Here is a 24,426-nt window from a genome sequence, read left to right as displayed (position 1 = left end):
GTTTTCTGCTCTTTTATAATGAATTTGCTGTACTAATGTTCCCGACGCCATTGGTTTATTTTCAAGGACCCAATTGAAAATCGGCGCATGGTCCTCAGGAAGGGGACATACTTGAGCTTAACTTTCATGGATATAATCATCCAATTTAATCTTAAATTTTCTTTTAAAAATACTAATTAATCTTTATATTTCAGAATGGAGAGAAACTTTTATCTTGATGGAATAAGAGAATCATAGAGGCCCACCTATGGGGTGGATACCAGGATGTCAAGACTGAAGGCTCTCTTCTACATTCTTGTTGGCCTTTGCAATCTTCATATTCGGGTAAGTAATGGTTTTCCTTTACAGTGAAGCTTTATATAGGTCCAGGGAAGGTTTTTATCTATTTTGGAGGAGGGCACGTCCATCAACTTAATAAAAATGACCCCCTCCCAAATAAAATATTTTTTGAAACTTACTTTTCCCCATCCCATCTTAAGTGTCCCTAGAGGCTTTTAGTGGCGTATCCGCTAGTCCTTATAATAAAGTAACAGGATGTCTATCTATCTGTGTTTGTGTGTGTACCGAAGTATCTCGCTAACCAATGAAATGCTATGGTTCTGCTTTACAGTGAAGCTTTCTATAGGTCCTGAGAAGGTTTATATCTATTTTGGGGAGGGCAGCACCACCCTCCCAAGAGAAATCACAAAAAAATAAAAATGATATTTTTTGTAAACAACAAGGAAGAACAACACATTTTACGTGCCCCTAGAAGCCTCTAAGTGCATAGCTGCTAGTTTATATAAAAATAAAAATAACATAATGACTACTCTTTTCAGGAACGCTTTTATTTTACTTTTTCTTTCTGTATTTTTGTAATTATTTGCAATACAATAATTTAAAAAAATACGTGAACAACAATGCTAAATTCAATCAATTCTTTAATTAACTATGTAGTTGATAACATTAAAATGAGGAAATAAAATATAAGGACATCCTTTTTGAATTACCAAATCCTACAAAAGGTACTCCTAATTGAGTTATAAAGGGAGGTAGGTTGTGCAAAAATTCCGTGAAGGTGTGAGTTTTAAGACTTAAAAACAGCAGTAGAACGATAATATTCACTAGATATATGTATTCCTTATTAAAAAGAACTATAGACAATTTTTTTTGTAAAGTTAACATAAATTTTATCGTTCTACTGCCGTTTTTAAGCCTTTAAACTCACACCTTTACGTAATTTTAGCACAGCCTACTTCCCCCCTTTGTCTACATCTGAACATCTATTAATTGTCGGACATAGAAACATTTTATTTTTGCTTCTGTTTGCATACCTTACTTGTTCAAAATTTATGTTTCTTCAATGTTATCAAATAAATTGATCACTAAATAAAAATAAAAAGTATTGAAGCCTTTACAGTGCCTATACAAAATAGCGTCATACTGGCCTACCATTGGTCAATTAAGTATTCTGTCCTGCAATTGGTAATTTAGTCTGTGGGTTAGCCTATCATTGGTCATTTGTATTGTCATTTGTTTTTATTTTTGATAGTGAACTTTTTAAATCCTAGTTGGCTATTTGTGCTTTCTTTTGTAATAAATTAAAAACGGCGCAATCATTTCTGCTCATATAATGATTTATATAATTATCACTGGAAAAAGAAACCTAAACCAAACTGTATCGGGTGGTTTTGCTCCCCTAACCCAATAGAGATTTACTAAAATATAAAAACACTTTTGCATATATAGTTATGACAAATATGCATTATAAATAATTTTTATCATGTGTCATCAAGTCTTTATACTATTGTCATAAAGTCATAAAATTTGCAAGTGCGTCACGACTTTAAGTTGAATGCTACTATTATTTATTTTTTAAGTTGCTTTTAGTTTACTTCGTATTGATAAGACGCTGGTTATAAGCAAAGTAAATTAAAGTCTGTAGATATTATCCTAAATTTTATATTCAATTCATTAGGTATAGCTTCATTATTCAAAGATTTTTTTTGAAGGAATTGGGAATAAAACTCTATTTATGACATAGGAATAAATAAATTTAATTAAAGAAATACTACAACTAAAAGGATATGTCTGTCTGTATCAAAGTAGCCGCTGATCTGATATGCTTTTTCTTTTTTTCAGTTTAGCTTCCAATAGGTCCTGGGAAGGTTCTTAACTATTTTAGGAAAAGGTACCACCAACCTCCCAAGAAAAATCGCGCCTAGGAAAAAATTCGCTCCTAACTATTTTCTTTTACTTTCTAAGACTAAAATTGAAAGTGATGGAGGGGGGGGGGGCACTTCCTCCCACCCTCAAGTGCCCCTAGAGGCCTCTAGGGGGCGTAGCCGCTATTATTAAATATAACATCAAGCATATATGCTATATTGAAACTTATATGTAATCTAAATTTAATTTACTATTTGACTACAGGAAGTTCAAATGTGAAACACAAAAAACTATTAGACTTATCATACACTATTGAAAAATATTGGAGCTTTCAGTTTACTAATTTACTAAAAAAAGACATTAAAACAATTACTTTTTTATAAATAGATGGAAAAATTTCTACAGGGGACTTCTCTTGAGAGGGTGATGGTATCTTCCCAACAAAATAGTCATAAATCTTTACAGGACCTATGAGAAGCTACACTGTAAAGGAGAACTATATCGGTTAAGCGTTTAGCGAGACACAGACAGACTCACAAACATCCTGTTACTTTATATAAGGATAATTTAAAAATAATTTTCCCATACTTTTTTTTATATATTTTTTTTTGTTTTTTTAGGAAACAGCGTAAATTGCGAACCAAAAAATGGCATCATACAATAAAATGACCAATGATAGGCCAGTATACATTGTAATTGACCAATAGTAAATTTATACTGGCCTCTCTCTGGTCTTATTTTTGTATTACGTCATTTTTTTGGCGGCTTTACGCTGTCTCGTTTTTTGGATTTTTGCCCACTGTTAAAGTATTACCTATTCGTCAAAAATGACACCTAGACATGTATACAGATCACATAGCCACAGCCAACAAATCAAAGGGTACATGTTGTATATTCAGGTTGTCTAACTAAACCCCGAACAAACATATTATGCAAATCTGAATTTTCAAAATAGCAGCTTTATTATTCATTTAGGATGATTTTACAAAAAATATGAAATGTAGATGCCTCTTTTGGTTACAAAATTCACCTGTTATTTTTTAATTAATCAGCACCAATAAAGCACAAGATCTCAAAAACAGCATTTGGGGGTAATACCGGTGAACAAACATATTATGCAAATCCAAAACAAAGCAACAAAAAAAAGGTTTCTTGGCACTTTTCTCCTCTTTTAAAGATTGATTATGATAAAATAATATTTTTTAAGGGATTTATGCATTAATTATTATGAAATATAGTATAAGGTAGAAATTAATGATTTTTCTAAATAAGAAATGATTGAAAAAAATAAATTCGATCCCTATCACTTTAGAGGACAGCTGCTGACCCCCAGTCTTATGGATGAACCTAAATACATGTTAAAGATAAAAATTACTCTGAAAAGTATACAAAAATTTTTTTTTTTATGTGTTAAAAAAATTCATTTTAAAATCTTGATTTTGAGGATGATGACCTTTCAGATGCTCCTGTTGGTGGTAATGGTGAGCCAAATGTTATCTAAGTACATGCCCATTACAACAACTTGTCTATTAACCTATGTACCATTTTTTGTAGTCATAGCAGCCTCCAATGGAGCCTTCCGACAAGAAATATAACCATCTTCTAAAAACTACAGTATTCACCTTATGAATTGAAGTAAATAAAATTGCAATTCTTTTCTTTTTAAATAATGCTGGGCCGGAGGATGCTATAACTACAAAAATTGGATCATAGTTTAATATATAAGTTGTCATCATGGACATGCACTTTGATAACATTTTGCTCACCATCACCACCAATAGGGGCATCTTAAAGGTCATCATCCTCAAAATCAAGATTTTAAAATAGATTTTTTCAACACACCAAAAAACATTTTTGTATACTTTTCAGGGTAATTTTTATCTTTAACATGTATTTAGGTTCATCCATAAGACTGGGGGTCAGCAGCTGTCCTCTAAAGTGATAGGGATCGAATTTATTTTTTTCAAACATTTCTTATTTAGAAAAATCATTAATTTCTACCTTATACTACATTTCATAATAATTAATGCATAAATCCCTTAAAAAATTATTATTTTATCATAATCAATCTTTAAAAGAGGAGAAAAGTGCCAAAAAACCTTTTTTTTGCTTTGTTTTGGATTTGCATAATATGTTTGTTCACCAGTATTACCCCCAAATGCTGTTTTTGAGATCTTGTGCTTTATTGGTGCTGATAAATTAAAAAATAACAGTGGAATTTTGTAACCAAAAGAGGCATCTAAATTTCATATTTATTGTAAAATCATCCTAAATGAATAATAAAGATGCTATTTTGAAAGTTCAGATTTGCATAATATGTTTGTTCGGGGTTTAGTAAATTTAGCATCAAGCTCTAATTCAGCCTAACCCCTAAAAGAACACTTTCTGCCTTTTGATAATGCATTTTGTTAAATTTTAAACTTTTTATCATTTTATGATATTTAAGCTATTTATGTCTTGCCTCTGATTTTTCTGCCAATCAACAATTTGTATTATTATATTGTATTATTTTGCTTGAAAGAGAACAATGTTGTGCTGTAATTTTATCAATAAAGATCACAGTTCATAATAGTTTTTCTTAGATGACCTTATTTATCGCATCGTATTATAGACAGCTTTCCGCGGATATTAAAATTAAAAATTATAAGATTCAAACCAGATTTGTTAGCCCTGAGGGGCCGAAGGCCATGGGCTTAACACAACTGTTATTGATATTATGATTTTTTTAGTATTCGTGAAAAATTGGAAAACGCTGCTATACATGAATTTTAAGTATTACTTAGAACCGGGTCTAATCTAGCGGATATTGATCGGATTCGAGGCTATACTGGAAAATGATATTAACGCCTCCTGTATAAGTTACCTTGCATTATTATACAGTTTGTGTGTTAGAGTTATTTATATCATCGTGGCATGTAATCATATCAATCTACTAGCTACAGCCAGAAGAAACCACCTTGACCCAATGTCTACATATTTCAGGGAATAGGGATGGATTTTTCAGGGATCTAAAGGGATAAGACAATAACCGATTAATTAATGTACATCCCAAATGAGTACCCCTTTTGCAATTAGTGAATTAAACATTTGGACACTCAACTAAATGAAGCAACCAATCAAAATTCAATAAAAAGACCCTATGGCTGTTAATCCAACGAATAAGAAAACGTTATTTAAAAACTTTGGGGACTATTGTAATAAACAGGCCATTGTTCCCACTCTCTGCCTTATTCAGCTTGACCTATCATTTATCCACAAGTCTTCATATAGATTAGAGGATATTTAAACCTTACTATGTACTTTTATTGTACAAATGTATCTTATCCTCTTTTAAATTTTTTTTTATAAAAATTTCTGACTTTTTATTGTTTATGTTTCTATTTTCAAAATTATAATAAAAACTTTGTATCCTGACGTTTAAGGCTCTAAACAACTTTTTCTTTTGACCAATATTAAAATTTTAGATCACTGTGTCTAAAGTTTGATTTAATGTTGGCATGTTTACATATCATCAATCAATTACCAGGGATCTAAAGGGATAAGACAATGGCCGATTGATTGATTTACATACACAAAATTCCCCCTTCTGTAGATTACAATTAGTGGTTGAAGTGTTAACTCAATAAACCAACCAATCATAAATAAGTAAAAGTCCCTAAAGTTATTAGGCCAACTCATATAAAAACGTTATTATAAAACTTTGGGGACTGGTGTAATAAACAGCCCATTGTTCCCTCCCTCCCTGATCAATTACACATGTTCTAGAATACAATTTATAAGGACAATCAACACTTTAGAATTTTTTGAAGGGATCTCAAGAGATAGGACAATAAACCAATGTATATAACAAACAAAGTTACTCCTTTTTTAGATTAATATTATTGGTAAAATGTTGGAAACTGCTAGTATAAAGTACCCACAGTTTTTTTTTATGCCAACGACTGAGAGAAATTGACTAAAAACAATGGGTACTGGTAAAACCTACAGTTCAATGTTCAATTGTTTTCATATAATGTTTACAAAATAATTTTTAAAAGCGAAGCTTTTTACATATGAACAAGGCCTATAATTTGCAGGGAGGGAGGAGACATTGGGCTATTTATTATATTAGTCCCCAAAGTTTTATAATAACGTTTTCTTATTCCTTATCCTAACAACTTTGAGGGCTTTTATTTAATTTTGAGCGTCCAAACGTTTCAACCACTAATTGTAATCCATAAAAGTGTTAATTTTGAGTATCATTATAGAGAATGTACATTAATTAATCGGCCATTGTCTTATCCCTTTAGATCACTGTATTATTTAGATCTTTGATATGTGTTTATTTTATTGCCTGCAGACATATTCAATCTTATAATAATCCTTTATTTACGTCATAATTTGGTTTTTGTTTAGACAAATTATAAAAACAATTTACTTTATTTTTCCTTGTATGTTAAAATGATTATTATTATGAAAACATGAATTAATATGGGTAATTTATGTGTATAATTATGGTTTAAATGTATTAATATTTTTTAATAGTCTACAGAAAAAAGTTAAGCTTTGTCTCAGTTATATCAGGGAGGGAGGGAAAATTTGTCTGTTTATTATATTAGTCCCCAAAGTTTTATTATAACGTTTTTTTTCGTTGACTTAACAACTTTGGGGACTTTGGTGAATTTTGATTGTTTGATTGATTGAGTTGAGTACGTTTGGGATGTAAATGAATTTATCGACCATTGTCTTATCCCTTTAGATCCCTGCCTTATATACTGAGTTAGATCTTTCAGCTAATGAAAATACAATCAAAACGATTGTTTTATGATTGGTGTTACGTAACCTCAGCGTTTTTGGATGTTATATCTTTGCTTTGCAAAAAAGTTGTATTTTTTGTCCTATTTTGTCAAAGGTGTCTACATTGACAAATGAGGCACTTTTGCCTTGTGTCAACAAATGGCCCTTGTCACAAGATTTCTTGCTCTATTCGTATCCTAATCTATCTTTCAAATAACAAGTACTGCTATGGCCATAAGTAACACAGAAAAAACAAATTAATAAAAATTTAATGTTTATTTAACAAGGATAACTTTTTTTTTGGCAAGGATGTATTATTTTTGGGAGTGTAAAGGTACCTTCCCCCAAAATAGTTTAAAACCTTTTCGGTACCTATAGAGCTTCATTGTCATTTTAGCGGTTAGTGGATCTTTCGGTACAGACAGACAGAAATATAACGTGCTTTTACATAAATCTAAAAATGATAAGAAAAATAAGAATAGCAACTATTTCTAAAAGAATCGCAGCATGTAAATTGTTCTTCTGTACCAAAATTATTTTATATTTTTCCTTTGAAAAAAGGATAACTACTTCCATTACATGGTAGGTTCTGATTTTGAATTTAAAATTTTGTACTCATTATAATTCTGTACAATTACATTGATGGGTTTGCCTCTTAAACTCTTTTTTTTCGAGTGTTCATTTCAGTGGGTTGAATTCCTGCAAGAGTTTCAGTCGTTGGCAAGATCTTATTAGACAGAGAGACAGACATGCATCATACATCTTATATATATCTGCTAGCGGTTACGATCCTAGAAGATTCTAGAGGCACTTAAGATGAATCGACCCCAAACTCATTTTCATTTCAAAATTAGAAAAAGATTTTTTTTATCGGATTGGTGGTAAATTTTTAGTGAGAGGATGGAGATAACCTCCCACAAAATAGTAAAAAAACCTTCCCTGGACCTATAAGAAGCTTCCCTGTAAAGATGAACCATATCGGTTCAACGGATAAGGAGACCGCTCGCCACAGACAAAAAAAAGCTAACTACTTTATATAATAGGATAAAGATTATAATTTTTTAAAAGGTTTAAAATTCTTGTAACATGTCAATTTAAATAATGTTGTATGTAAATAAATGCAGAAAGTCCCGCAAGAAAATATCAGGGAGGGAGGGGACATTGGGGTGTTTATTACACTAGTCCTCAAAGTTTTATAATAACGTTGAGTGTTCAAACGTTTCAACCACTAATTGTAATTTGCTAAAAGGATAATTTTGTGAATCATCATTGGGGATATACATCAATTTATAGGCCAATGTCTTATACCTCTAGATCCCTGAGAAAATATACAGTTTTAGCTTGTTGGACCATTGTAAATAGTACCTCATAATAAATACATGGAGGTCAGGTGAGTTTGAATTTCCGATTGTGTACCTATCACCCTTATCCTATCTCAATATTTTCTACTAGCTAAAAAAGCTTCAAATTTGAAAAATTAAGATTTTGAATTAATGTATAAATAAATCTTTTATACATCATATCGCTTTTCCCTTTAACCGGAGTAGCTGAAATTGGTTTTACAATAGTTGGGTTATCTCCTGTACAACTTCGGAAATTAGGGAAGAAATAGATAATCAATTTTTAGTTGATCTACATGGACACCACACCATATCGGTATACAGGGATATGATAATGAAAGACAAAAAAAGTATCATTGCAAATGGTATCTTATTATTTGTACATCGAGAAAATAGGATAAAAATAAAATATAAATTTAGTTAAAGATACAGGGTTACAGGAAGGGCTCAATACAAGATGAAAAATAAAGTTTTTGGAATGCCTTGGCTATAGAATAGGGTATTGAAATGCACAGTTATAATTAATCACATTTTTTTGTTATCTATATAAAAATGTAGAAAATTAGAACAAAAACTTATCTATTTACCCCAAGATAAAAAAACACCTAATATAAATAAACATGGTCTATCATGATTGTATGCATATTATTTAAAAAAAAACTCATACAAATAAATATAATACTTTTCACACTATGCCTTACTTAAATCAAAACAGTAGATATTTATCAGAATATATAAAACTAAACCTCGTCATTTAATTTAAGAGTAAATTTTGTAGAATCCCTTTGGAAGCTCTTTATGGTGCCTATAAAAGGGGATAATTTTTTAAAATTTTGGAAGTGACCCGAATGACGTCACATTTGAACAATGGAGTATTCTATTATGACGTCATTCGCCAAATATTATTAAATTAAATTAGGCACTATAAAGAGCTTCATGCCTTTTACTTTTTAGGCAGTAAAGTGTCACAGAAGCTAAGATAACCATATTGGCTACAATGCAAAATGTTTTAATTTAACAAAGGCATGGCGTGGTATGTTATGTAGTTATGCATAATATTTTTACAAATGGTTATGCCATGTACACAAATTTTATAGGCTCATTTTTAACATGCATACTGTGTTATAAATAGCTTTGGATATCTTACTCTCTAACAGTCCCCAAAAATAGAAAACCGCTATACAAGTCAAATACAATTTTAAAAAAGAACTTTTTAATTGTATGCTTTAAATAAAACGCATTAAAAGTGGTTATTTTTTTTTCAGGTATATAAATAAATGAAGTTTCAACCAAAATAAAACTTAGATTTACAAAAAAAATACTTAGCAATAAATGATAAGTTTAAATAGAATAAGCATTATTTAAAACACTAGCGGATACGCCCCCTAGAAGCCTCTAGGGGCACAGGTAGGAGAGGGAAAAGTCGACCTCATTCCATTTTAAATTTGAGTTTCAAAAGAGTTAAAAAATATTTTTATGGGGGGAGGGGGGTGAAGACAGCCTCTCCAAAAATAGTTTAAAACCTTCTCAGGACCTATCAGAAGCTTCATTGTAAAGAAGATCCTTCGGGACAGACAAAAAACGCTTACTTCTTTTTATAATAGGATAATATGATAGGATGTTTAAAAAGGACTATGAAATTTCTGGTAATAATCAAAAACTAAACGCTTGATGAATTGTACCCAACTGTAACAGGAATCATCATTTCTGCCTAAAAATTTTCCTCTAATTTAATTATACAGGATATCGTAAATTGTGCTAATTGTAAGGTTATCCAAAGGTTGCTCCTTTTTTTATATTTTTTTTTCAATGTTAAAGCAATAAAAAATGTGCTGTAACAATCAATTTACAATTTGATCGACTTCTTCAATTTGTTATTTAAGTACAGTAGTATTGGTGTGGCTTAATTTAAGCAAGATCTAAGTAAAAGCTAAAACATTGCCAACTAATATGAAATATATAAGTACTAGCTGTTACGCCCCTAGATGCTACTAGAAGGCCCTCAATTGGTATTTCATGTTCAGTTAAAATAAAGGTCCTTGGATAATTACTTGATGTCACAGAAATTAAAACTAATTTATGATAATATTAATAGATGTGGATGGAACTCTTTTAAATTGGGATGCATTAATAAGATTTTACAGTTAGGGAGTTGAATCCATTTTTATAGAAGCAGAAATAAATCTATGATTATGGTTTGGACCCTCTAAAACTGTAATCTACCCTTCCACTTTCCCCTCTCTTGGTGAAGATATCTTCAACGCCGATACGATTTTTGAAATATAAGATTCTACTTTCCCTTCTCTTGGTGAAGATATCTTCAACGCCGATACGATTTTTGAAATGTAAGATTCCACTTTCCCCTCTCTTGGTGAAGATATCTTCAACGCCGATACGATTTTTGAAATTTAAGATTTCACTTTTGCCTCTCTTGTTGAAGATATCTTCAACAAGAGAGACAAAAGTAGAATCTTAAAATCTTATATTTCAAAAATCGTATCGGCGTTGAAGATATCTTCACCAAGAGAGGGGAAAGTGGAAGGGTAGATTACAGTTTTAGAGGGTCCAAACCATAATCATAGATTATATTTCTGCTTCTATAAAAATGGATTCAACTCCCTAACTGTAAAATCTTATTAATGCATCCCAATTTAAAAGAGTTCCGTCCACATCTATTCTTCAACAAGAGAGGGGAAAGTGGAATCTTACATTTCAAAAATCGTATCGGCGTTGAAGATATCTTCACCAAGAGAAGGGAAAGTAGAATCTTATATTTCAAAAATCGTATCGGCGTTGAAGATATCTTCACCAAGAGAGGGGAAAGTGGAAAGGTAGATTACAGTTTTAGAGGGTCCAAACCATAATCATAGATTATATTTCTGCTTCTATAAAAATGGATTCAACTCCCTAACTGTTTTATTTGTTTTTCATTTCATTTTTTTATGGAACAAATCACCGTTATTAATGCCTTGTGTATTTGGATTTGTTCTGAATAAAAAAATCTTTATTAAAAATATAATAGGAATTTTAGATATTCCAAAACAACTTGTATTTATGAAAATTAAAAAACAAGACTATTAATATAATCTTAATTTAAATAATTTAATTGCACAAATCAAATTTAGATAATCACTTTTGTCTAAAATTTTATACGTATACCAGAGTTTTAAAATAAAGACTAAACTGATTTAGAATACAAACAATGACAGTCTATTTCTAGATTCTTTTGAATTGCTAGAGTCTGTTTTATTATAAGTTTTATGAATATATAAACAATAGAACAGGAAGGCGCAATTCAGCAATACTTTTATAAATATAAACTGTTTGTTTTGTCTTCATTATTTTTTATTGTAACCAACAATGCGTACATTTAACATCAAGATTTTTTGGAATATGTTCCTAATCTTACATTATAATTTTCCTAGAAATATCAATGAGCCTCTAACAATGCCTCTTTTTTACCCTTTTCCTATTTAAATATCTACAAAAAAGTTTTTAGGAAATTGGAAAGTGTTGACTTTCATATTAAAATTTAGATATACTTACATAGAAGATGCAATTCAAAAAAGTCCTAATAGTAGATAGTCACAATTTTGTGTAATAAAAAATCTGTTAATCTGTTTTTAGTATTAGAAAAGTCTTAAAAATGTTATTTAAAAAAAAGATGTGAAAATATATATTGTTTTTTTCAAGCAACATATTATGCTTGACACAGAAGCTAATTCTCATCTGCCCTTCTTTATCACAGGGACTTAGGGAAAGCTGCTCTAATAGCATAGGTCTCATAGGTCTTGAGAAGGTTTATAACTATTTTAGAAGAAGGTACTAACACCCTCCCAAAATTCCTAATACTTTACAATCCTTTATCCCTGAATAGTATATCTGTCAAAGTAAAGTTGAGGGATCAATTGAGGGTATTGAAGCTCTTTACAGTGCCTGAAGAAAATGACGTCATACTGGCCTACCATTGATCAATTAAATTGTATATTGGCCAGTTATTGGTAATTTAGTCTGTATATTGGCCTATCATTGGTCATTTGTATTGCATAACGTCATTTTTTATTAGGCATTATAAGCTGCTTCTAAAGAATGTCATTTGATAGAATCATTGAAACACATTTAGCTTTAATCTATTGTCTTGCTTTTCATAATTTCATAATTAAAAAAAATAATTCCTTAATAATTGTATGATCCTAAAGTCTGTCAAACCTTTTAGCCGATTTTCATCTGATTTCTACACTCTCTTAATCGTGCCAAACTGTTATAAGAATCACCATGCAATGTTTTAAAATGGTAAGACAATTCTAATACAAATTCTAATATTAATACAAAATTGGATAGTAATTAATATTTAAATCTATTTATCTCTCTATTTATCCCTGGAGATCAGAGTTGAACTAAATATTTGTGATGATCTTTTGAACTACTTTGTCCTGGCTAGCTAGTGCTACAGAAACAACTCTCTTGAATTGGGGGGGGGGGGGTGTCTTCTCTGCCCAAAGTCACTAATTCATCAATGTTCCCAGGCGGAATTACTCTGGGATCTAAAGTTATAAGACAATGGCCGATAAATTGATGTACATACCCAATAGTGATACACAAAATTACCCCTTCTGTAGATTACAGTTAGTGGTTGAAACGCTTGGACACTCAACTAAATGAACCAACCAATCAAAATTCAATAAAAGTCCTCTAGATTGTCAAGCCCATGAATAAGAAAACGTGATTACTAGACTTTGGGGACTAGTGTAATAAACAGCCCAATGTCCCCTCCCTCCCTTTAAATTAAGTATTTATATCTTTCGAAGATCAACAGACCGACGGACAAAGTAAATTATATACTAGATACTTATTATTATGGGAAACCTTCACAAAAAATTTCAGTTGTCTATCTTGTTTAGCAGCTGAGAAAATAACATCGTCATGAAAATTCAATCAATTTTATATTTAGATGTAAACAGAAAAATATGATGTAATTAAAATTGATTAAATTGTTTCGAAAGAAAAGTTAAATCTTAAAAAACAGCTTATTTCAGTTATAAATATTCAAAAACCATTCATTGAATAAAATGAAAAAAAAATATAAATAACAAAATAATACTTTTATGTAAGAGAATAAAAACAAGGATGACAACATCCATAAAAGCGAAGCTCTAAAACGGTAGGTCAAACGAAAATTAATACTTGTAGAGTATCAAAACTGAATTAACAGATAAATGTATAAGACTAAACAAAATTTTAAGTAATTTCTTTACAAAACTGCTTAATTAAAGAATGCTATTCAAGGGATATATTTACATTTTAGGACTTTATCAGATATTATCGGACGGACAGACCGTTCCTAATTTTATAAAAGCTTTGATTTTAAAAATAATAAAAAGGGGCTTGTCTTAATTTCGTCTCTCATAAAAAAAATTTCTTTATTAATGTTTATCCAAGCTATTCTCTCATTTATCAAGTACACAAAAATCATTCTTTTTACTAGCAAAAATGCTCTAAAAGTCCCTCAATTTTATCGTATTACAACTTTCCGCGGATATTAAAATGAAAAATGATAAGTTTAAAGCCAGATTTGTTAGCCCCGTCCAAAGGCCCTGTCTAACAAAATAGGTATAGATTTTAAGATTTTTATTTTAATATTCGTTGGAAATTGTCTGTAAAACGATGTTATACATGAGTTTTCAGTATTGCTGAGAACCGGTTCTAATCCAGAGGATATTAATCGGTTTCGAAGCCATTCTGGAAAGCTTTTATCTTTTTTTTCACACAAAACTTCGCTGCAAAAGAATGCAATTGTTCCTGTTAAAATCTAAAGATTTATGATAAGAAATGATTTAAAGCAGACTAACTTTTTTCAAAAATTTCAAAAGGAGAAATTAAACAAAGAAAAAATATAAATTACAAGAGAATAATAAATTTAAGATTTTCTATATTAATTGTTTAAAATGAAAAAAAAACCAACGATAACAGCATTTTTAAGCAGTGGCGTGCAGAGGGTTTTGGCGCTTCTCGCACCAAAATTTTTTTTTGTATCATCTTATGCTTTTTTTTGCCTTTGCCTAAACCTTGCGGGGGGTCTAACCCTATGGTAAAAGTAAAAGGAAACAAACGAAAAAGAACCCTTACTTCGATATATTTCAAAATAAGGATAGGGATACTTTACTCGACTATGCACTTTTAGGGAAACTGCCGAGATTTTAAACTAATATTAATACACAATTTTTAAATGGGGAAGAAGATTGATAAACAATCAAAATTGTTTTACAGTCAGGGATCTAAAGGGATATGACAATGGTCGATAAATTTATGTACATCCCCATGATGATAAACAAAATATACTTTCTGTAGATTAAAATTAGTGGTTGAAACGTTTTAACACTCAACTTAATTAACCAACCAAATAAAAAATCACTCAAGTCCCCAAAGTTGTTAAGACGACGAATAAGAAAACCTTATAATAGGACTTTGGGGACTAGTGTAATAAACAGCCCATTGTCCCTTCTCTCTCTGTTTTACAGTAGCTACGCTGATCATATTGAGAAAGCAATAATTTTTTATATTAATTTTTTAGTGAGTTACTATAAAAGGAAGATAATTATCAAATTAACAAGATCTTAATTTTACGCTCAACTACCTCAAATTATCAACACCAACTCAACTCATAATTAAGACAAAATAATTTAATTTACAAGGATGACAACACACAGAGAGAGAGAGGGGCTTTTTATTACGCTAGTCCCCAAAGTTTTACAATAACGCTTTCTTATTCGTTTTCTTACCAACTTTGGAAAGAAGGTGTATCAACTTTTTCACTTTTTATTAAAGATAGCTAAGCGGTTCTTTTAGTAAGTAGTAGATGTAAAATTTTTCATAGAATTCAGATATGCAATCGGTTTTTTTGTAGACCTCTTATTTTTTAAGTAATTTAAGTTTGTTTTTTTTTAAATTAAGTCGATTTTAAGGTACTAAAACGCAACAAAAAAAGGAAAAAAATGGCCATTATGTACAAAAATAGTAAGATCTTTATTTGAAACCTTACTTTTTGAATTTTGTCAGGTAATTATTGAAAAAATTATTTTTTTTAAACCCACGAGAATAAAAACTTTGAACTTAATTTTATCATTTCACAGGTAAAAAAAATATGGGTTCATATATACCTTTAGAATCAGAAAAATATTAAGAATCCATTGTAAGCAAAATTGAAAAAAGTAAAAAAATACAAAATGAAAAAATGGCCTATTGTATTTTGTTGTACAGGCAACACTTTCGTCATCCCTTAGTTACCCCCTCTTTACCCCCTTCCCATTTCTATTCTCAATTCAAAAAATAAGGTGGTTGCCTGTATAATATAATATAATATTTTCATATAATTCCTTTTATTGTAGTTTATAAACTATATTGTAAACTTTTTATCTCAATTTTGCTTAGAATGGATTTGTAATATTTTTCTCATTCTAACAGTATATATAATGCCTATTTCTTATGCCTTGGTAATGATGAAATTTAGTTCAAAGTTTTTATTCACGTGGGTTTTAAAAAATCGTTTTTTTTTCAATAATTACTTGACAGAATTGAAAAAGTAAGGTGTCAAATTAAAGATCTTACTATTTTTGTTCATAATGGCCATTTTCTTTCTTTTTTTTGTTGCATTTTAGTACCTTAAAATCGACTTAATTTTTTTTTAAACCTAAATTACTTAAAAAATAAGAGGTCTACAAAAAATACCGATTGCATATCTGAATTCTATGAAAAATTTTACATCTACTACTTACTAAAAGAACCGGCTAGCTATCTTAAATAAAAAGTGAAAAAGTTGATACACCTTCTTTAGTAAACTTTGATTTGTTGACTCATTTAGTTGATTTTGAAAGGTTTCAACCACTAATTTTAATTTTCAGAAGTAGTAATTTTGTGTATCATCATTTCGGTTGAACATCAATTTATCGACCATTGTCTTATCCCTTTAGTTCTCTGATGACAACACCAATAAAAAATGAAACAAATAAAAACAAAATTTCGAAATATAAGTCAAATAGACACAAAAAAGTATGTTAAACTGTAATTAATGTACGAGGACAACAATCTTTACAAGATGTTACAAAGACCTTTCTTAAATAAATCAGGGATCTAAAGGATAAGACAATGACTGATAAATTGATGTACATCCCCAATGTTAATACACAAAATTGCCATTTCTTTAGAATACAATTATGGGTTTAAACTTAATAAAAGAACCGATCATAATCCATAGAAAGACCCCAAAGTTGTTAAGCCAACAAATAAGAAAACGTTATTTAAAAAATTTTGTGGGACTAGTGTAATAAACAGCTAATTTTCCCCTCTTTCTGTAATCAAATTCACAATTTCCACAATGTTTTTAAAGAACGGATAGACAGACTGACGAACAAAGTGAGATATAGTTGAGATGCTTTGCTGTTCTAAAGAAACTTCTTGCGAAATTTTAATAACCTTATTATATCGCAGCTGAGCTGATCATATATGTTATACTGTAGCTAGGGACCCTGTCTTTAAAGAGATAAGAATCGGACAGAAAAATAGCCTAAAACCTTAAAGGTAGAACTCAATCAGTTATTACATTTAATAAATTCTTAAGCTTTAGACAAAAAAACCTTACTACTTTATATAATAGGATAGATACTACCTTGCTTTTTAAAATGAAGAACTGAAACAAATCAATTAAATTAGTATAATTAATACATAAGGTTAAATTTATAGAGAAGTTGCCATACTTTAACATTAACAACGCAATAGCAACATTAAAACAGACATTTCATAAGAAAAACCAAGTTTCTTGTTTATATTAATAATATTTTGATTATCCAGACCACCATATAAATTACCATCTTTAAATTAGATACATAAAGGGATAGGGGAAACAATAAATATTTTTGATTGTTAATTTTAAAGACAAAAAGTTTTGACATTTCTAAAATTTAAGAAGCCAGAGATGTAAGGGGATAATACAATGGCAATTAAATTGATGTACATCCCCAATGATGATACACAAAATTACCCCTTCTGCAGACTAAAGTTAGGGGTTGAAACAGTTGAACACTCGACTTAATGACCCAAAAATTAAAATTCAAAAGTCTCCAAAGTTGTTAAGCTAATAAAAAAGAAAACGTTATCATAAAACTTTGGGGACAAGTGTAATAAACAGCCAAATATCCCCGCTCTCTCTTCGAATTATACAACAAAACCAAAGATGAGGATTGTTTTAATTGATATATCCCTGAAACCCCTGTCGTCTACAGAAAACTGCGAGATCTGTGGTTTTCTTTATCAGAATAACAATAGAGGTGGCAAAATTATAATTTCATAGAGGTATACTCATCAGGGTGGGAGGGGACATTAGGCTCGTTATTACACTAGTCCACAAAGTCGTATAATAACGTTTTCTTATTCTTGGGGACTTTTGTTGCATTTCTATTGATTGTTTCATTTAATTAAGTCACAAGTGTCCAAACGGTCAACCAATAATTGTAACCTACAAAAGAGATAATTTTGTACATCATCATTGGGGATGTACATAAAATTATCGGCCATTGTCTTACCCCTTTAAATAATAGCTTAACCACTGAGTCAAAAAAAGAAAAATGAACTCTAGTATTCCTCTATTTTAAATACATCCACTTTCATAGAGCATTAACTATAATTTGTGGGTATTATTTGGTATTATTAAAGCCTTCAAACTAAAGTGGTTTCAATAGTCTTTTATTATAAAGAATTCTGTAAATATATCAGCCAAAGTTGACATTAAATATGTTGTAATGTTGCTATATTTAAAGACCTAAGGAATGGCTTTTTAGCTCATCTTGTTGAAATTTTTTCTTTGTTTCTCTTGGTGTCTCTACACTCAGGGATGGAGGGAAATGGTATGAAAAAGTTGGGGTACAAAAATTGACATTAAAAGTTTATATATCAATTTTTCTAGCATTAACCAAAAGAAACTAAAATTGCCTTTCTTCTTTTTAAACAATAATCTAAGAAACATTATTAGATATAACTTTCGTTGAGATGATTTCAACCTAGTAAAATATTTGTCAAGAGCTGGATCTTTAAATCATTTCAATGGTACGCCAAATCGGGGCGAGCCAACTTTCCACCAATGAGAGCACAGCTTTTTACGAAATGCCGCGCTGTGATTGGCTGAAATTCGGCGCACCCCGATTTGGCGCACCATTGAAATGATTTAAAGATCCAGCTCAGTATGGCTTTGTATCCGATTGATATCCTCTTTATTGTTACCAGTTCTTGGCCATACTAAAAAATCTTGTATAGCATCGAATTACAGACAATTTTCCACGAATATTAAAATAAAAATTATAAAATTAATACCAGTTTTAATCTTTTTTCTTCTTTAATTTTTAAAATAATTTTTCTTACAGAGACAATTAAAGTGATTATTATCATGATCATATTCGTAATTGTAAAAGCAATCCTTACTTTATCCCTGAAATTGGCTCTTTAAGTGGGGAAAATAATAATTTTAATTCTGATGATAATTGATTAAATCCTGCTGAGGCTTAACTTTGTGTTATGAAATAGCATTCGCTTTATTTTTTTGTTTAAAAAAATAGTAATTTGTCAATTTTAGTAGCACAAGTATTTAATATCTTTACTTTCTTTTCTTATTAACTGATTTTAAATTTTTCAAACTGAATTAGCTAAATAATAGACATGTTAAGAAAGATAGGGTTTGTAGAAAAATCAGAAAAAAACGCGATTTTCTTGGCTCCTAATTAAGATAAAAAGCTAATTTTAGTATATTTTGCTTGTTTTCAGTTTTTATATTTTTATGTTGGCTTCTTTTAATGAAATAAAGTTAAACATTCTAGTGAAGATTCCTATGACATTGTTTTGAAAGTTTGACTGTTTGATAGTATGTATGTTTTAAGTACGCTAAAGATTTTCAAATTTCTTAATATGAATAATTATACTAAGATTTTATATTTGATTTCCACATATCTTTGGAGTTGTGGTCCAATTTTCAAATTCATAAAGAATTAGTTTATAATTACTTTTAAAAATATGTACATAATTCTTGCTAATAGTTTACTTTTATTTACCTTTCTATGTGGATTTTTTTCTGTTTAACCTTTAAAATATGCAAAAACAACGAAAAATGTTAATATTTCCATCACATATAATTTGAAACATTTGAATGGCAATTTTCTTTTCAGTTTTCGCCATTTCTTTCTTTTCTTAGGTTGGTAGTTTATACAATATTGTAGAAATTTTTGAATCAGCAAAATTGTGAAACTTTTAGGGCCATGGTAGTTTAGGTATGTTTAGTCCAGGGTTGGCGGGCGAGTGGGGTTTTTAAATTTGAAAGTACTTACATCTACAGAATATTAATATTGTTCATGGGGTAAATTCTATTTAGAATGCACTATAAACAGCTTCTCAATAAAGAATGCTTGAATCTAAACCTAAAGAATATATATTTTGTACTAGCGGCTTTGCCCCTAGCCTCTAGAGGCTTTACCCCAAGAGGTAATTAAAAAAAATAAGTACCTCTGGTACTGCCACCAAAAATTGGGGGGATTTTTATTTTGGGGGGGTTGGGGGTGTCCCACGCCCCATGAAAATAGCCTAAAACCACCACAAGACCATAGGTATATTCCCTGAAGAGTAGAATCCGAACATTGGTTACCGAGATCTTAAGAGACGGAGAGACATCAAGCTACTTTGTATTACAGATGATTGTATGGACACCAAATAAATCGTACAGTAAACATATACTTATGCGCACGCAAAACCTATAAAAAGGTCATTCTAATGTGTTACCACGCACGCACATACAGACTAGCAAATACTTAAAAACTTAATCTGGTATTATCATATTGTTTTATTTTGTTCAAATGTTTCTTCAGTAATATAAAATAAGAAGCTTTTTTTAGTGCCTATAAAAAATGACGCAATACAATACAAATGACCATTGAAAGGCCAATACACAGACTAAATTACCAATGGCAGGCCAGAATACATTTTGATTGACCAATGCTAGACCTACACCGTATCATAACTAAAGACGTTAAAATTGTACTACATTAAATGTATTGGATTAGCCCAAAACTGAACTAAAAATATATAATCAAAGAATTGGTTCTCTGTAGTATTTAAGCTGAATGATCATACATTTCTGATCTTAGCACAATGTTGTTAAATAGACTAAAACCATCCTTAGTACATTATCCTTTAACCCTGACATGTAAAGGTTAAAGGGCAATGTTGGTATTTCTAATTTAATTTTTATTTCGACAGCTTAAATGCTGGAAATTTAATTTTACATTCATTTCATGCAGGGATCTAAAAGGATAAGACAATGGCCGATAAATTGATGTACATCCACAATGATTATACACAAAACTACTGCTGTAAGTTTTAATTAGTGGTTGAAACGTTGGAACATTCAACTTAAAGATTCAACCAATTAAAATTCGTTAAAGTCCCCAAAGTTATAAAGCCAACGAAAAAGAAAATGTTATTACAACTCTGGGAACTTGTGTAATAAAAAGCCATTATCTCCTCTCTCAGTACAATATGTAGGTGGTTTATAGGGTCTTATGACAAACGCAGAAGTCCCAAACGCAGGAGTGGACACTTAACCTAACCTAATCTGTTGAAATACTTAATTTAAAAATTAATATTTTATTACTCCTGCGTTTGAACACTCTTGCGTTGGGACTCTTGCGTTTGTCCTGGAACAGTTTATGGTCCTATGACAAACGCAGGAGTCCCAAATTTAAGGAATTGATTAATGGTTGTTAAATAAAATTTAAAGGGGGGACTACCACCCTATTAAGAAATATCAACCGCAGAAAAATTACCCATCCCCTTTTTTATTTACTTATTCTTTTTAAAACTTAAATAAAAATTGGGGGAACTTCCCTTCCCACCACCTCAAGTGTCCCTAGAGGCCTCTAGGGGCGTAGCCGCTGGTATATATATATATAGTAGATATGAAATATTCATGGACAAACAATAAATTTGAATATGAAAAAAAACTAAGGATAAAAAATTTAAATTTGAATTATGTATACTGTATAGTGACAAAGTACAATTCAGTAAGAGAATCTCTGTCTCTCTGTGTGTGTACTGAACTGATATGGTTCTCCTTTACAGGGTAGCTTCTCATATGTCCTGAAAACTGTGAAAAGATTATAACTATTTTGGGGAAAGGTATTATCACCCTCCCGAGAGAAATAGCTCCTAGATGACCCCCCCCCAAAAAAAAAGAAATGATCACTTTTTCTTTTTAAAACTACAATTGAAAGTGGGGGGATCGACTCCCCCACCCCCTACCCTTAAGGGCTGCTAGAGGCCTCTAGGGGCGTAGCCGCTTTTATTTTTTAAATTACTTAAGATTAAACTAAAGAATTGATATCTATACAATTAAGCAGAACAATGTCTGTCCGTCTGCCTGTCAATTGACAAAATAAAGCTTAAATTATTAACAACAAAAAGTTGGAAGTAAAAGAGAATGTTTTAAACATCTTTTCCTTTTATTCTTAAGAATTTTTTAAAAATTTTAAGATAAAACTTTTGGCACTAATTGCGCTTAAAAAGTAAGTAAAAGGTCAAATTTAGAATAATTTCTATTTTTCTTTGTTATAGTCCAAAAAAACATTTTCACACCCTAAATATGCAAAAGACTCATGGATCTAAATGGATAAGAAAATGGCCGATAAATTGATGTACATCCCAAATGATGATACACAAAATTACCCCTTCTGTAGATTGAAATTAGTGGTTAAAACGTTTGAAAACTCAACTTAATAAACCAACCAATCAAAATCCATAAAGTAGTTAAGCCAAAGTCGCCTTGTTTAATTAATCATTGGCAAAATTATTATGAAGCGAGTAACTAAATATATTTAAGAATGTGTATTTAAATGAAATTCTAACCCAGCCTTTCTGCAGTAATAGTTATTTATCGCATCGTATTATAGAGAGCTTTCCGCGCATATAAAAATGTACAATAATAAGATTAACACTAGTTTTTTATCCCCGAGAGGTCAAAGGCCTAGGCTAATTAACTAGGAATTAATGTTATTATTGTACATTTTTATATTCGTAGAAAACTGGATATAATCCGATGCTATACATGATACACAGTGCAATAAAATTTTGGCTATACTCAAAAATCTCCTATATAAAAAATACCTACCTCAACGCATATTTAAAAAAACCGCATATCAAAACAACTTTTGTTTATTTCAGACATCATCTGGTTTCTCAGTGAACTCAGTACCTGGCAAAGTTTCTGTCACTTCGGGACAAACTCTTAATCTTCTCTGTATATCTACACAAAGGTACATACATAGATAGATAGGTATACAGACAGACAGACAGATGAATAGACAGAAAGACAGACTGACAAAGTATCTGTCATTCCGGACAAACTCCTAATCTTCTCTGTATATCTACACAAAGGTACATAGATAGATAGATAGGTAGACAGTCGGATAGACAGACAGACAAAGTATCTGTCACTTCTGGACAATCTCTTAATCTTCTCTGTATATCTACACAAAGGTACATACATAGATAGATAGGTAGACAGACAGACAGACAGACTGGCAAAGTATCTGTCACTTCAGGACAAACTCTTAATCTTTTTTGTATATTTACACAAAGTTACATACATAGATAGATAGATAGACAGACAGACGGACAGACTAACAGACACACACACAGGTACATAGATAGACAGACAGAAACATAGACAGACAGACAGGAAATCAGACAAACATACAGAAAGATTGATAGAAAGACAGACAAACAGACATAGAAACAGACAGATAGACATACAAACAAACTACAAATAGTCATACAAGCAGACAGACAGACAGAAAGAAGAAAGATAGACAAATGAAGAGAAAGATGGACAGACAAACATACAGACTTACATACATTCCAACAAACAGACCTGGCGTAAATATATCAAAATTTATCCAAAACAGATGCAATGCAATGTAAGTTCAATACATCTTAAGTTTCGTAACTGTATTTTTTTTAATGTTTAGGCCTAGCATATGTTTATGGCGGACGCCATACGGGTCCATCTACACAATTAGAGATGGACAGACGTGGGAGAATGGAAGGTTGGCTGCCAACCCGGACGCTGGCGAACAAGACTGCGGCATACAGGAATAATACTTGAAAATAATTGGTCATATATATTACACTAGTCCCCAAAGTTTTCAAATAAAGTTTTATTATTCGTTGGCCTAGCAACTTTTGGGAAGATTTTTTTATTGGCTGGTTCATTAAGTTGAGTGTCCAAACGATCCAACCATTAATTGTAATCTAAAGAAGGGGTAATTTTGTGTAAGCTCATTGGGAATGTACATCAATTTCAATTAATCGGCCATTGTCTTATCCCTTTGGATACAAAAATTATTTAAGTATTGAACCGTGTGTTGTAGATCACCCGGGTTGAGGAGTCGGACGCCGGGAGTTGGGAGTGCGAGATCGGAGCGGTCGAGGGCGCAGACTTCAGCACACAGACTGACCACACGGAGATAACCGTTCATCATAAGTCAAGTAAGCATTTTTCCAGTATTGCTCCGAAACCGATTAATATCCGCTGGATCAGAACCGGTTGTCAGCCATACTGAAAAATCATATATTGTATCGTAATACAAACAATTTTACACGAATAGTAAAATATTGATCATAAAATTAATACCAATTTTGTTAGCCCGTGTCATTGGACCCCTCGAGGCTAATAAAACTGGTTTTAATCTTATAAATCTTAACTTTAATATCCGTGGAAAGCTGTCTATAATATGAAGTTGTATTGAAAAGTTTTCTAAAAAAGTCAATACCAAAACATGCCAAGATAAAACATTTAGACAAAGTATGCTAAATCAAAGAATCCTCTTTCTGAAGTTCAATAATATACTTTGAATGAAAATATGCTTGAAAATGTAAGACAATTTACTCAAACATTGATTGTAAAAAATATGAAAAAAGTATGAAATTCATAAAAAGAAAGATATATATAAGAATGTAATACATTGTATTTTGTTGTTTGCCAGAAAAGTAATTAAAACTTGTATTTATTGCTCTACATATACACAGTGTGTTTTTTTTATGAGAACTTTTTTGAAAGCAATTTTACCCCACTTATAGT

The 24,426-nt window shown here is 30.8% G+C and overlaps 1 protein-coding gene across 1 annotated transcript in view; it reads left to right on the top strand.

The window, feature by feature from the left end:
• The first annotated feature begins 264 nt into the window (after positions 1–264).
• LOC145312413 (uncharacterized) overlaps positions 265–24,426 on the top strand; it is a 61,279-nt gene continuing 37,117 nt past the window's right edge. The window contains exons 1-4 of the mRNA XM_080151649.1: positions 265–324; positions 22,509–22,600; positions 23,315–23,411; positions 23,717–23,834. Of these exons, the coding sequence (XP_080007775.1) occupies positions 265–324; positions 22,509–22,600; positions 23,315–23,411; positions 23,717–23,834 (367 nt within the window). The remainder of the gene's footprint in view (positions 325–22,508; positions 22,601–23,314; positions 23,412–23,716; positions 23,835–24,426) is intronic.

Source organism: Acartia tonsa, chromosome 2, assembly GCF_053477335.1.
Source record: "Acartia tonsa isolate MP-2025a chromosome 2, ASM5347733v1, whole genome shotgun sequence".
Classification (NCBI taxonomy): domain Eukaryota; kingdom Metazoa; phylum Arthropoda; class Copepoda; order Calanoida; family Acartiidae; genus Acartia; species Acartia tonsa.
This window is presented reverse-complemented; position numbering and strand designations above follow the sequence as displayed.